At 39.7% G+C, this 15,345-nt stretch overlaps 1 protein-coding gene across 1 annotated transcript in view; it reads right to left on the bottom strand.

Moving 5' to 3' along the window:
• LOC102837496 (lysophospholipase-like protein 1-like) overlaps nucleotides 1-15,345 on the bottom strand; it is an 85,415-nt gene that overhangs the window by 7,497 nt on the left and 62,573 nt on the right. The window contains exon 3 of the mRNA XM_006869713.1: nucleotides 8,812-8,981. Coding sequence (XP_006869775.1) covers nucleotides 8,812-8,981 — 170 coding nt within the window. The remainder of the gene's footprint in view (nucleotides 1-8,811; nucleotides 8,982-15,345) is intronic.

Genomic DNA, 15,345 nt, shown 5'->3' with positions numbered 1-15,345 from the left:
CCATGTCATTGTCTCTGGATCCAGGAGTCCCCAGGTCTGCCATACTGCTGGCCATCCAGGTCTCCACCCGGGTTCACAGGGGTCTACTGAATATGGTCACAACTTCATTGCTGTTTTCTGCCCCCTCTTCTCCTTAGCGGTGACCGTGGTCATCAGCCAGACCACATGCCTGCTCATATATTCCTCTTGAATCTCAGTCTTAGAAGGGGGTTTGCTCTGAGGGGTCCTGACCACTTACCTTGATGGCTCCCGGGCAAACAGCTTGGTTGTTCTTCTAGTAATTAATCAGACTGCCATTATTGTTTCAGATTTTTCCTGCCGGTCTTTCTTTCACGAAGTATCTTCTGATCTTCTAGCCACTCCAGGCTGGTCTACTCATCCTTTCCAGTGGAAATTTCCTACCTCAGTCGGTACTGGATGGGGTCCTGGATTCCACCTATGGTCTTGAGCAATGTAAAGGCTCCACAGGAAGCTTCTTTCACTGGACAACTTCTAGCCCCCTTTAAGGTATTCCAATCAGTTATAGGCCAAAGACGGACTTACAAGCTTTCTGCAGTGATATTTCTGGCTATTCCTTTCTCCTCCCCTCAAGTGTCTATTTTACAATGGTAGGTAAGGGAAACCAAGATTCAAAAGACAGCCAAGCATCTTAACATTAGTCCCCTCTTATACACCTTCAAACCATGCCTTAATCCCTGTATCCCAGAGTCCTGTTGTTCCAAGGCTGTGCATACAACATCATTTACCTGTCCCTCTTAGTCCGTGTGAACCTGCCTGTTATCCCATCAGCTTTGTTCTTCCATTCCCCTCCCCCTTCTTGTGTATTGCCCCCCCACCCCCACACCCAAGCTATCCTATGTCTATTCCCTATCCTGTGCTCTATCTTCCCCTCCCTCCATGCCCTCCTCTCATCCCATACATCCTGGTGATCAGCAAATACATACATACATACATGTATAAATTTTCCCCCCCATTTAGTGCGGGTTCTTTTTCTTACTCTTTTACAGTAATGGTCCTATGCAATATTTCTCCTTTTGTGACAAATTTCACTCAGTATGTCGTCAAGGTTCATAAATGTTATGTGGTGGCTTGCAGCTTCCTTGTTGTTCTTCAAGGTAGCATAGTATTCCATTGTGTGTCTGTACCACAGTTTGTTTATCCATTCTTCAATTCATGGGCACTTAGGCTGTCTCCATCTTTTTGCTATTGTAAATAGTGCTGCTATGAACACTGGTGTGCATACATCTACTCATGTTATGGCTCATATTTCTTGTGGGTAAATACCAAGTAGAGGAATTGCTGGATCATAAGGTATTTCTGAGAAAGTGCCATATTGCTTTCCAGAGTAGTTGGACCATTTTGCAATCCACCAACAATGTAGGAGGGTCCCTGTTTCTCCGCATCAGCACCAGCATTTGTTGTCCGATGATATGTCGTTATTGTTTTGATTTGCATCTCTCTAATGGCTAGTGATCGTGAACATTTCTTCATGTGTTTGTTGGCTGCCCAGATTTCTTCCTTAGTGAAGTGTCTGTTCATGTCCTGCGCCCACTTTTTAATTGGGTTATTTGTCTTTTTCTTGTAGAGGTGTTGTAGCTTGCTATATACTTTAGAAATGAGTCCACTGTCTGATGCGTCATTGCAAAATATTTTTTCCCATTCTGTGCGTACCCTTTTTACTCTTTTGAAGTCTTTTTTTATTAAGGTTTTAATCTGGATTGAGTGAAAGTTTACAGGGCAGATCCTCAGTTTTACATTCAACATATGATACACCTTGTTTCATTACAATGATTATAATCCACTACATGTACCACCACTTAACAGTATTTTCTCTCTATGCACTTTAGATCTTTAAAAAAAAGCAAAAAACAAAAAACACTCAAGCATACATAATAATTTACACTACCAAAGGGCTCATTCTGCAAGTCTGCCTCCTGGCCACCAGCTTTTAATCCTCTCTTCTCATGAAGCTGCAGTTCTCAGCCGCTCCCTCTCCCCATATCCCCATGTCTGGTGTTGCTGCTTCTCTGGATAAGGTCCCCCACATTCTACTTGTGCTCTTCTCCCTTGATGGCTCTAGCGTCCTCTGTTTCTGGACTGTAAGATTTATCACTCCTCTGTTTTTGTTAACAAAACTTCTACCTTTACAATTGTGACAGTCGCAATTAGTCATAACAATTATTCACTATTGAATCTTAGGAATCTTATTCCCATCTCTTTTCACCAGACCCATCTAGATACGATGACAGCTATTCAGTGGGGACTCTTTTCTTTCCCCCCATATTCTTAAACTAAATTCCTTCTTGAAACACTGTAAGCCAGTCACTTCATGCCTATATTGACCCCTCATTTTAGGTAGCCAGTGTCTAAGTTGCCCTTCCCTATCTGCCCTATGTACAGAGGGGATAGCATTGATACCTGATGTGAAGACTCCTCCCCTCTCTGTTGGTATTTAGAGTTACTACCTCCATGAGTATAGGTCAGGTTCATCAAATTGTAGCAATTTACCTGTTTCCTTTATCAAAAAAATATATATTTTTTAAATTTTACTTTAGTTAAGTTGTGATTATCAAGCCATTGATGATAGGTCAAATGGGTACTATCTGCAAGTTTGGGTGTTCTTGTGCATATCCCTTCACTTCATATCAGGTGGATGCTTCACTCTCAGCTCTAGCCCTTCCTCTTCTCTCTCTCATCTCCAGGTCAACAGGAGTCAATGAACTGTGGTTGAATTCAGCGTCTTTTTTCATTGCTGCCTTTCCCCCCTTCCACTCACCAGTAGACCAGTGTGGTCACCAGCAAGCTTACATGCCTGTTTGTGTGTTTCCTTGAGTTTTAATCTTAGAGGGGAGTTTGTCCTGCAGTAACTTGATTGCTTGCCTTGATGGCATCCTGGTGAACAGCTTGCTTATTCTTGTATTAGCCAGTCATACTGACAGTTTTGTTTTGGTTTTTTTCTGATGATTTTTCTTTGAAGATGTATCTTCTGTTGTCCTTGCTGGTTGGAATGTACCACCTCATAATGTTCTGGAAGGGACTCAGAATTCCACCTAGGGTCCTACACTCTGCAGTCTTTGTAAGAGGCCTATTTCACTGGGCAAGTTCTAGAACCCCTTTTAAGTATTCCAATAAGTTATAGGCTGAAGACGGGCTTATAAGTTTTCTGTAATCATGTTTCCCAACATTCCATTCTATCCCACTCAAGTGTCTATTTTACAATAGTAGGCAAGGAAAACTACTATTCATAAGGCAGTCAAGGATTTTAGTATTATTTACCCTCTTCAAGCTATACCTAGATCCCTGTATCACAGAGCCCTGTTGTGTTCCATGGTTGAGGATGCATCACTATTTACCTCTGTCCCACTTAGACCATGCAAACCTGTCTCAGTGTTCCCCTATCTATCTTGTTCTTCTGCCTCCTCCCCCTTCTTGTATTGCCCTCCCCAACACCCGAACTAAACTCCCCACCCCAATCCCACTGTTGTGGTTACCTTATATTCCATTAGTCCTTCCCTCCACTTAAGACAGTCTGTTTTATCCTATAATCGACCTGACCTTCCCACCACCTGGATCTCTGTTCCTATGTGTTTACCTTCTTTCACCTTGTAATTGTTTTGATCATAGACTGACCTCCCTTAGCTTCTGTCTATCCTGGAATGTTTGGATTACACTGTCATATTTGATTGACAACTTTGCTGGGTAGAGGATTCTTTGGTGGCAGTTTTTTTTTCTTTCTTGTATGTCTCTCCATTGCCTTCTTGCATGCATGGTTTCTGTTGAGAAATCCAAGCTTAATCTGATTTGCTTACCTTGTATGTTACACTTCTCTTTTCCCTAGCTGCTTTCAAGATCCTGTCCTTATCTCTGATTTTGGAGAGCTTGATTATTATATGTCTTGGTGGTTTTCTCTTAGGGTCTATACTTCCTGAATGCTTATCTTTTCGCTTTTCAGGATGTTAGGAAAATTTTCTTCCAGCATCTCTTCAACTATCTCCTTTGTGGACTTGTTTGATTCTGATAATTCTTAAGTTATTCCTCTTCATGTTGTCCAACATGAATCTTAGGCCTTATTCAGATTTTTTTTGTTATCTTTTTTGTGTTTGCTCTTCTTTCTTAGTAGTGTTGAGAGACTTATTTTCTAGCTCACTAGTTCTGGCTTTTCTCTCTTTGTTTCCAATGCTGTGTCTTTTTTATTTGATTGTTCCTATAGCACTTTCCCAACGTCTTCCTTATTTTTCTCAGCTGCATTGTATAGTGTTTTGATACATTTTTCTGAATTCTTTTTCAGGCATTTCCAAAGCCTGCCCATCATCCAGTATGGAGTGTAGGTCTACTTACAGCTCATTTGCCTCAGCCACTTTATCTTGTTTCTGGACATGTGCTGATATGGTCATCTGTTTCTGTTTTTTGGGCATATTCAGTAGTTATCTGTGGCCTTAATACTTAGATGGGTATATAATTTAGTATTTTTTTAATGCTTTCTATTTGCCTCCAGGTAGTTGTGATCAGGATATGGGCTTCCCTTTTCACTCTTCTTACTGAGAAATTTCAAGATGCCACTGTTCATCACTGTGACGCAACTTGTAATTAAGGATTTAATTTTTGGCCTATTTCCTTTTTAGTCTGCCTGTTCCGCTCCACAATACCTGTTCAGGTCTTTTTCACAGTGATAAATAATTCAGGGAAGGCTGTGGCCATTTTGTACTGTCGTTTGGTTTTAAGTGGAAACTGTCACTTTAAATTTTGCTGACATCTGTGTGCATGCGTAGTATAATCCTTGGGTGGGAGTGGGGTGTCTACTCACTCCGGCACCCCCTCCAGTCACCAGAATGGAGGCACATCACCTGCTTGGTCTCACTTAAAATGGTGGCTCCAGGATTAGCTGAGTGTCTTGGATTAGAAAGCAATGGATTTCTTGCTTCTATTACAAATTCCCCTAGTTGTAAGTCTTCCAACCTTCTAAATATTCCTTTATATGTGGTTCAGAGTTCTGGCACCTTCCCCTGAGCCTGCCTGGTCCTGTATTCTGTGTTGTTGTTGATGGAGCTCCTCACTGCACGTCTACTCGATCTGCCATCTTGTTTGTTCTCTTGGTGCAGTCTTTTGATACCATAACTTTTTCATTTTTAGTGTGTCCCAATCATCTATTTTGTCTACTTTTGTTTGTGTACTTTTCAAAATGTTTGGTAGTCTGTATATTCCCTGTATTAGAGCACTCACATCAGACCCTATTTTCTCATTGATGACTTTCATAATTTTGGAATTCACATTTAGGTCTTTTATTCATGCTGAGTTGGTTTTTGTATAAGGCGTGAGGTAAAGATCTAATTTCAATCTTTTGCATATGGCTTTTCAGTTCTGCCAGTACCATCTGTTAAAGTGACTATCTCTTTCCCATGCAATATAGCTAGGCACTTTGTCAAAAATCAGTATTCTGTATTTCTGTATTCTCGATTATGTTCCATTGATCAATGTATCTTTCACTGTACCAGTACAAGGCTGTTTTGACCACTGTAGCCGTGTAATAAATTTTGAAATCAGGGAGTCAGAGGCTTCCAACTAAGTTTGTAATTGTGTTTTCCATCTCTTTAAAAAATGTTGCTGGATTGGGATTGCATTATGTGTGTAAATTGCTTTGGGTAATATTGACATTTTCACCATGTTGAGTATTCCTATTCAGGAACATGGTATGTTTTTCCACTTTTTTGTTTGTATAGGTCCTTTGTTTCTCTGGTTACATGGTATTTCTTTCCTAATGTCTTTTTCAGCGCTGTCATTGTTACTATAGAGGAATCCAACTGATTTTTGTATGTTGATCTTAAACCCTGCCACTTTGCTGAATCTTCCAATGAGGTCTACTAGTTTTTTTACTGAACCTTTGGGGTTTTTCTATGTATAGGATCATATCGTCTGCAAATACTTTTATTTCCTCATTAAAATCTTCCACTATTATTATAGATTTATCTATATTTATTTCTTCAATTCTAGTAAGGTTTGCTTTATATTTGTTGGTGCTTTTTCATTGGGAGTATAGATATTTATTATGGTTATGTCATCTTGCTCAATTGACCCTTTGATCATGAGATAGTGTCCTTCTTTAATCTCGTATGCTGGTTTTTGTCTTAAAGTTTACTTTATCAGAGATTAGAATTGCCACTCAGGCTGGTTTATTTTTGCAATTAACTTGGTATATTTTTTCCATCCTTTACACACAAAGACAAAAACAGACTAAAAGTTAATGTGTGTGCACTGAACAACAACAATTGTATCCTGTAATCTACCTGACCTCCTCACCACCTGGATCTCTGTTCCTATGTTTATCCCTTTTTTGACATTGATATTATTTTGATCTTCAATTGACCTCCCAGCTCCTTTAAATTCATTGTTGTAGTTTTGTTCTGTTCTGAACCCTTCAGTCGACTGAGTTCCAGATGGTGTTGCCTCACCTGTCAAGCTCTGGTTATTGTCTTTTCTTGTTAGTTTTCAGTCCAAAGAACTCCCTTGAGGATGTTTTGAAGTGCTGGGTTGGTTTTGATAAAATCTCTCAGATTCTGTTTATCCTGGAATGTTTTTGATTGCACCATTGTATGTGATTGAAAGTTTTGATGGGTAGATGATTCTTGGTTGGCAGGTTTGTTTTTTTTTTTCTTTTAGGGTTTTGTATATGTCTCCCCATTGTCTTCTTGCCTGCATGGTTTCTGGTGAGAAGTCAGAGCTTAATCTGATTTGCTTGCCTTTGTAAGTGACACTTCTCTTCTCCCTGGCTGCTTTTTGGGTTCTCTTCTTGTCTTTGATTTTCAAGAGCTTGTGTGTCTTCGTGACTATACTTCCTGGTGTACGTTCGGCTTCTTGAATGTTTATCTTCTCATCTTTCAAGATCTTAGGGAAATTTTCTTCCAGAAGCTCTTCAACTATTTCCTCTGTGGACTTCTCTGATTCTTCCTGTTCTAGAATGCCAATAATTTTTAAGTTGTTCCTATTCATGTAATCCAGCATGAATCTTACTTTTTCTTTATCCTTTTTTCAGCTTGCTCTTGTATCATTAGCAGTATTGAGAGATTTGTGTTCTGGCTTCTATCTAGTCTACTCCTTTCCCTTTCAGGATATTGTCCATTTCTTATAATAAATTATCATCGGGACATCTTTTTGCAGGTTTCGCATTGTTTCCAGTGCTGTATCAATCTTATTTGATTGCTCTTGTAGTACTTTCCTGACTTCTTTCTTGTTCTCCTCCACCCCTTTTTGGAGCATTTGAATTTGTTTCTATATAATTCTTCTGAATTCCTTCTCAGGCAAATCCAAAATCTGCTCTGCTGCTTTTGGGGAACCTTTGTCTCCAGGTCATTTGTCTCAGTTACTCTTTTCTGTTATTGGACATGTTTTGAGATCAGTAGTTATGTGGGGTTTTTAATGCTTAAATGGATGTTTGTTGTGGTGTTATTAAGCTTACTAGGTGTCTCCTGGTGGATATGATCAGGAGATTGGCTTCCTTTTTTCGCATGTAATGCTTAACAGCTGTTATTGGCTCTTGTGTCAATGGTGTAATATTATGGGGTATCCTTGTAGCTTGGCTATATGGCCATGATTGCTGTCTCTTCTTGGGTAACATAGGGAGAAAAAGCTCCCACCTCCAGGAATATGTGTGATCAAAAGGACAGGACCAAAAGCAATATAAAAGAAGAGACAAAAACCACCAATTTGAAACGAAAATAAAACTTGACAACTGTCTATTCGCCTTGCTACACAGGCAGTGTGTGTGCACTGTACAAGCCTCCAACAGTTGTTGGGGGTTTCCTCTTGCTCAGGCCCCTCCTCTAGTCCCCACCGTAAAGGTGTGCAGATAGATAAGCTAATGAGAGGAAAGACTGTCTACTGTTTTTGTTTCTGAAGGTCAGCTAGGTAACTGCGTGTGCACAGCGTAATTCTCGAAATAATTGCATCCTTTTTTGTTGGGGTTTTACAGATTGCTCATATGGTTGTCTGTCAGGCCAGACCAGGATTTTTCTTGCTAGATAGGCTGGAGTAAAGGGTCCTGCACAAGTTAACTTCAGGACTGGCACCCACAGGCTGATGTCATAAGCAGCCACCAAGCTCTTTCCAGTTTTCACATGGCACAGAGAGACTCAGAATAGGATTTTTCTTGGGGATGTGCACCCATTCACCTGAAGGCCTGCAGGTTTGGGCAAAGTCGCAACACAGAAGAGGAGGAAAAAATGTGTAGAATCCCCCGCACCTCCTTTTGCAAATGTCACTGCATTGATTTTAGTGCTGGTTCCCTGTGCCAGTCTTCAAACTCCGCCTGGGCGGGGTGGCCATAGAGGGAGTCCTGTTGGAGTGATTCCTAAATCGTATTTTGCTTTATATTGTAATTTTTCCACCACAGCTTTATTGGATTTTCAGTTGCTCCCCTACGGAGCCTTTTCTATCTGGCTGTCTCTGCTGCCACCAAAATTAATTGTATTTATAAAAATTTATTATTCCTGTGATATTAACTCTAAAGAGTTTTTATCTCATGTACTCTCTAGTTTATTTTAATCATGGGAATAGTAATGTAAATTTATATTCATAAAACTAAAGCTAACTAAAGTGAAATGTTTTAAAATTATAATGTTTCGTTATCTGTAATTGTAATTGTAATAATTTTGAAATGCCCAACATGCTAAGTTTATCTGAAACAATCAACACGGCAAATGATACAGAAGTACTTCTATATAATGTCCCAAGTAAAATCCAATATATAGAACTAGACAAAAGCACAATATAAAATAAAACTGAAAATGAAAAAATCTGTACCAACATTAAGTCTCTTACCTACTAATATCCTGTTTTTACTGATGCCGCTTTTTACTTCATCGTCAATCAGATCTGCAAGCAATCGGCACATTCCATCAATTGATTCAAGGTGTTCTGGGCAGTCATTAGAGATCTTCAATCTGTCAAACCATACGTTGGAGATTCCTCCTTTCAGAGGAGTATACGGCCTGTTTAAAACCAAAACACGTAATGAAAAGGTTATAATATAAAAATGATGTTTTACTTTCTGATATTACGGTTTTGAAAGATTTTAATTCCCTATAAGTTTTACAAATTAGAAAGTCTGCATTAAAATTTTTTAAACATCATACTAGTTGCTGTCAAGACGGCTCCAACTCCCAGAGACGCTATATGTTCCAAGTAGGCCTGTGCTCCACAGGGTTTTTAATGGTTAATCTCTGAGAAGCAAATCACCTAGGCCTATATTCTAAACTGCCTGTGAGTGGACTCAAACCTCCAACCTTTTAGTTAGCACATAAATAGTTTGTACTATCCAGGGACTGCAATAGCTCTCTCCTCTTCATTAACATTTACTAATGTCAGCTTTGCTCCTTGAAAACATTATTGGTTCTTTTGGCAGCCTATGGCACTTTCAATATTCTCCCCCAACACCATAACTCAAAAAAGCATCAATTCTTCTACGGTCTTCCTTATTCACTGTCCAGCTTTCGCATTCACATGAGGTTATTGAAAACACCATAGCTTTCTTGGGTCAGGCACACCTTAGTCTTCAAGCTGACATCTTTGCTCTTCAACACTTTAAAAAGTTCTTGTGCAGCAGATTTGGCTAATGCAAGCTGACGTTTCTGCTGCTTCTGTGAGTGCTGATAGTTAATCCAAGAAGAATGAAGTCCTTGACAACTTCAACCTTTTCTCCATTGTAAGAGTGTTGTTTATTGGTCCAGTGGTGAGGGTTTTTGTTTTCTTTACATATCCATACCGAAACCTGTGCTCTTTAATCTTTATCAGTAAGTATTTTAAATGTGCCTGAACGTATTTTCTCACAGCTTAGGAGGCTAGAAGTCTGAATTGAGAGCACTGGCTCTGAAGAAAAGTCTGTCTCCTTTGAGCATCTGTAGGCCCAGCATTCCTTGGAGTTCTCCATGTGTCTTGGCATCAGTCTTCCTCTGGATTTAAAGAGCTTTACAGTGCAGGGACTCCAGGTCCAAAGGATGTAGTCTACTCTCAGCTCTTCTATCATGGTGGTTGTAGGCCCCTCCTTCTCTGTTCAAGTCTCTCTTCCTAGGTAAAAAGCTTTCATGCCATACCTTGGGACTCTCCCATAAAGATGGTGATGGGATGAAGGCTGGTGGATCCCACCCTTAATCCTTTTAACTGGTTTATCACCTCATGGAGGGCAGCTACATCTCAACTGCCAAACTATTGAGAATCTTGGCCCAGTCAAGTTGGCACAAAACCTTCACTACCATAGTTCAACCCTTGTACATAGCTCCATAAACCATACACATATTCTCATAAAGTCATACTTGCATCTAACATAATGCCAGTAACATGCATACACTGAAAATGTGCTATTAACCTATTATATCATCCCAAAATTCTTTCAAGTCCAAATTTCAACCTGCATACAAATTCCTTTCTGTCAATCTAGAATAGAGGTTATCTGTCCAAAATGCAATGGTGATATATGTAAAAGATAGACATTTTCATTAGAAATGGAAGCAACTGGAGGGAAAGAAGGTGTAACAGGGACCAAGCAAGTTAAAATTCCAACAGAACAATTTACATTAGCTCTGAGGTTGGACAATAATCCTCTGTTCTCTACCCTCTAGACACTGGATGCTGGTCATGCACTTTGGATTCTGAGGAGAGGCCCTTCAACCCTGGACTTCAGCTCTGTCCTCTAGGCCACTAGAAGTGTTCTGAACTGGGTATCTTATTGAACCTACAAAACTTAAGTATGAGGTGGGAGGACTAAAGTATTAGTAAAATTTAGTCATTTATTGGCTCTGTACTGAAGTTCTAGGATGTCATATTAGCCTAAAGGTATGTATATATACAATTGAGAATATCATATATATATATTAGTGTCACTGAGATGGTTAGGACTCATAGCCACCCTGTATACAGATTCCGAGGAGTGGCTGGTGGTGTTAAACCACCAACCTTGCAGTTCAAACTGATCTTGCTCATTAACCTGCAGTGCCACACTAGGACTCCATACTATATATGGGATCCTCCTGCGGCACTGTAGTGTGAACCGCAAAGTTGGCAGCTAAAACTCATCAACCACTCCTCTGAAACCCTATACAGGGTGTCTATGAGTCTGGACAGTACATAACAACATGCTTACATACGTACATATATGCTGAAATTTATGTATGATATTCTAAATAAGCCTGTGTTGGTGAAAGTAAAATAAAAGTAACATAAAGAACAAAGGTTTTCCAAAGGAGAGTTGATTCTTCCTAGTTCAATATAGCCACTACTTTTCATCATCTCAGATTGATTTTGGAGGGTAACACAACATACTACAAAAAGCATAAAATCTGGAGTCACATCATAAAAGGAGGGGGCAGGGCTGAAAGGCACTACTAACTGAAACTTCAATGTGGTTTCTTATATCTCCTTTAGTAGAAAACATAAACTGAAACTCAGCAAATCCAAAGAGCTAAAAATGTTCAATTCTCATTCTTTTCTTCTACTTAACAAGACTTCATAGCCTGTGCAGATATAGGAAATGTGATAAAACAATGAGAGGGTTATGAGAGATTCCCAAGCATGTGACATGCAACACATTTTATCTTTTAAAGGATAAAAGGCGAGATGCTTGAAAGAGCGATGGACCTACTGAAGAGGTGGGAGTGGAGTGTGCCCTTTGGATCTGGGGTTCCTACATTGCGAAGCTCCTAGATCCAGGAATAAGATCGATACCAAATGTATGGAGCTTTCCAAGGAGTACTGGGCCTATAGATTCTGAAAGGAAACAATGACCCATGCCCGGAGTCAGCAAAGAGAAAGCCTTTCCCAAGAACTGGCACTCTGAATTTCCACTTAAGTCTGGTGTTGTGGAATAGCAATGGACTGCAAACCACAAGGTTAGCAGTTCAAACCCACCAGATGATCCTCAGAAACCCTATGCAGGGTCGCTGTGTGTCGGAATCTACTTGATGGCACTTAACAACAAACTGCAAGAGAATAAATTTCTGGCTGTTAAAGCCATCCATTGTGGCATTTCTGTTACAGCAGCGTTAGATAACTAAGACAGGAAACATCCAATATTCAGGTGATGAAGAGAATGTGCAGAACTACAGCACCACTTCCTATATAGATCACACCACTCTTAAAATTACAGTAAGTACTGGATTACGAACTACAAGGTCCATGAGTTGAACCCACCAGAAACTCCATGGGAGGAAGATATAGCCTTCTGCTTCTGTGAAGATTTTAAGTCTTAGAAACGTTATACTGGGCTGCTATGAGTTTGAACCGACTTGAAGGCACTTGACAACTTTAGCAGCCTCATGTTAAAAGAATTATATAGTTTTGCACTGTCTGCTCTTTCTCAACATGGGTTCTGTGAAAGCATTAAACTCTAGTGCCTAAAACATACATTGCAAACAATGAAATGATTTCTCTTCTATGTAGAGCAGACACAAAGGTTACTACTTCTTTATTATCCTTGGGAAAATACAGAAAATCAATACTCAAAGCATTTTCTGTGTTCTCTGATTCAGGTGAAGGTTCCAACTGAGGAAGGCTCTATTCTGTTTTATAAATCTATATATATGTTCCTGCCTTAGTATCATATTGATTCTATCACAGTGTATACAATATTCTGCAGTTAGTTAGAATCATTACCCTTAGTCACTTTCCTCATATCTGTCCTGGCTATTCTAAGACATCCTGTTCTTCTTGTTTATTTAAGAAATCAATCAAATATTTCTTATATTTTAAAAAAAATTGTCTAAAAAATTCTGTGGCCAGTCTGGAACAGTTAGAGCAACAAAAGTTGCATCTCCAAAGAAAGATCAGCAGGAAAAACAACAAAAATGGCAGTATGTTCGGCTACTGCAAGATGTTCACTGAGAAGCCATCAAGGCAAGCAATCAAGTCCCTTTAGGACAAACCCCTCTCTAAAGACTGAAACTCAAAGGTAACACCACAAATGTCTACTGGTTAGTGGAAGAGGGGGAAAGGCAGCAGTGAAGAAATGGGCTAAGTCCAACCATATTCCATAGACTCCCACTGACCTGGAGATGAGAGAGAGAAGAGGAAGGGCTGGTTGGTACGAAGTGTGGTGAGACCTGGGGACACCTGAGCCCATGGAAAAGGACATAGCCATGGAGGGCTAGATCTCAGAGTGAAGCATTCAGCAGACAGTAAGTAAGGGGAGACTCACAAGAGCACCCATTTAGGCTTGATAATCAGAACTCGAAGAGAAGAAGATAATTTTTTTTTTTTTTTTAATAATGGAAACTAGAGTAAATTGTCACAATTTGATGAACTTGACCTATACACATGGAGGCAGTACCTCAAAATACCAACAGAGAGGAAAGGAGTCTTCACATCAAGTATCAATGCTATCTACCCTCTGAATACAGGGGTTGATAGGGACATTGGCTACCTAAAATAAGGGGGCGATAAAAGCACAAAGTGACTGGCTTACAAGGTTTCAAGAAGGAGTTTAGTTTAAGTGTGTGTGTGTGTGGTGGGGAGGATAGAGTCCCCACTAAATAGTTGTCGTTTTGTCTAGATGGGTCTGGTAAAAGGAGATGGGGATACAATTCTTATAGTGAGTAATTGTTATTATGACTAATTGCAACTGTCACAATCGTAAAGGCAGAAGTTTTGTAACTAAAACAGGGGAGTAGTTAATCTTACAGTCCAGAAACAGAGGACTCTAGGACCATCAAGAGAGAAGAGCACAAGCAGAATGCAGGACCTTATCCAGAGAAGCAGTGACACCAGAGATGGGGACATGGAGAGAGGAAGAAGCTGAGGACTCTAGAGTCATGGAAAAAGGGAGATTGAGAACTGGCGGTCATAGGAGGCAGACTTGCAGAATGTGCCCTTTGGTGGTTTAAATTATTTATATGCCTGAGTGTTTTAAAAAACAAAGCTAAAATTAATAGAAATACTGTTAATGGATGGTACATGGAGGGGATTATAATAATTGCAATGAAACAAAGTATATGGCTTGTTGAACATAAAACTGATGATCTTCCCTGAAAACAATTCACAATAAAAACTAAAACAAACAAACAAACAAACAAATACAAAGCCAAAGACATCCCTCCAGGCAGGGTGGCAGACTTGGGAGATCCCCACTCTTCTGTCCTCTTGTATACTGCTAAACAAAAGACTGATAGTTCAAACCCGCCAGTTGCTCCTTTGAAACTCAATACATGGTCACTATGAGTTGGAATGGATTTGACAGCACTTAGTCAAACAACCTCTTTCCAGGATCTGCAACACTGAGATCCTCATCTAGAACTTCTACCTTGATGCCCAGGCACTCAAGTGGTGCAGAGAAAGTCAAATCTGTATTAGGGGTTCTATAGAGCCTATACTCTCCTCTATTCCATATGTCTTCTGACTCTAACAGCTGCTTGGTGTAAGAGAAGCAGATAAATTGGAATCTAAGGGAAAAGAAAGCATTCAAGCATCCCACTTTCCAGAATCCCTTGTTAGGATTAATTTTCTTAAAAAATGCAGAATATGGAAACAGGTGTTTTCAACATAGCATTAATGTCATTGTCAGACTAAATGAAATCCAAGACTGTATTCAAATTGTCACTGAAATCACAGTGAACTTCTGAATCAAAACTGAGTAATATAGCACTCACACTTTAGATTTAGACTTTTACCCCTTTGAATTATTTTTACTTCCCTTTTAATTTTTTCTGCTATTTTTTTTATTTGTCTGTCTTGAACACTTAAATAAGGATGACATCACAGGCTAAGATATAAATCATTCTGGGCATTCAGCCACCAATGGAAAAAAATTACATTCAGTTTATTTCTCCTTCACAATGCCTTAATTAGAGGTACAGGATCCACAGGGGTAGAATCCCAATGTAATTATTTTATTACTATTGTTAAGTGCTGTCTCATCATGAACCTGTATAGGGTTTCCAAGGAGCAGCTGACCTTACAATTAGAGTCTAGTGCTTATCCTACAGTGCCACACCAGAACACCAGGAGTCCTTCACTAATTGAGCAGCTTTGTATTCTCAAATTCTCTAAATTATGTTCAAAAGGCATAATTGGCAAAAGTTAATGGAACAAAGAATAATTGAGAACTTATTTTGTTTTAAGAATGCATAGATCGAGTTCCGGAAAAAGATGTGCTGAGAACAACACAGAATACAGGACCAAGAAGGCTCAGGGAACAGTCCCAGTGCTCTGAACCACATATAAAGGAATATCTAGAAGGTTGGAAGACTTACAGCTGGGGAGTTTGTGGCAGAAGCAAGAAATCAATTGCTTCCTGGTTCGGGACGCTCAGCTGCTCCAAGAGCCGCCACTTTTTGTGGGGTCAAGCGGGAAAGGATCAGAGCAGCCACG

This window comes from Chrysochloris asiatica, unplaced genomic scaffold, assembly GCF_000296735.1.
Source record: "Chrysochloris asiatica unplaced genomic scaffold, ChrAsi1.0 scaffold00133, whole genome shotgun sequence".
NCBI lineage: Eukaryota > Metazoa > Chordata > Mammalia > Afrosoricida > Chrysochloridae > Chrysochloris > Chrysochloris asiatica.
Note: the sequence above shows the minus strand (reverse complement) of the source record. Positions and strands in the feature narration are given on the sequence as shown.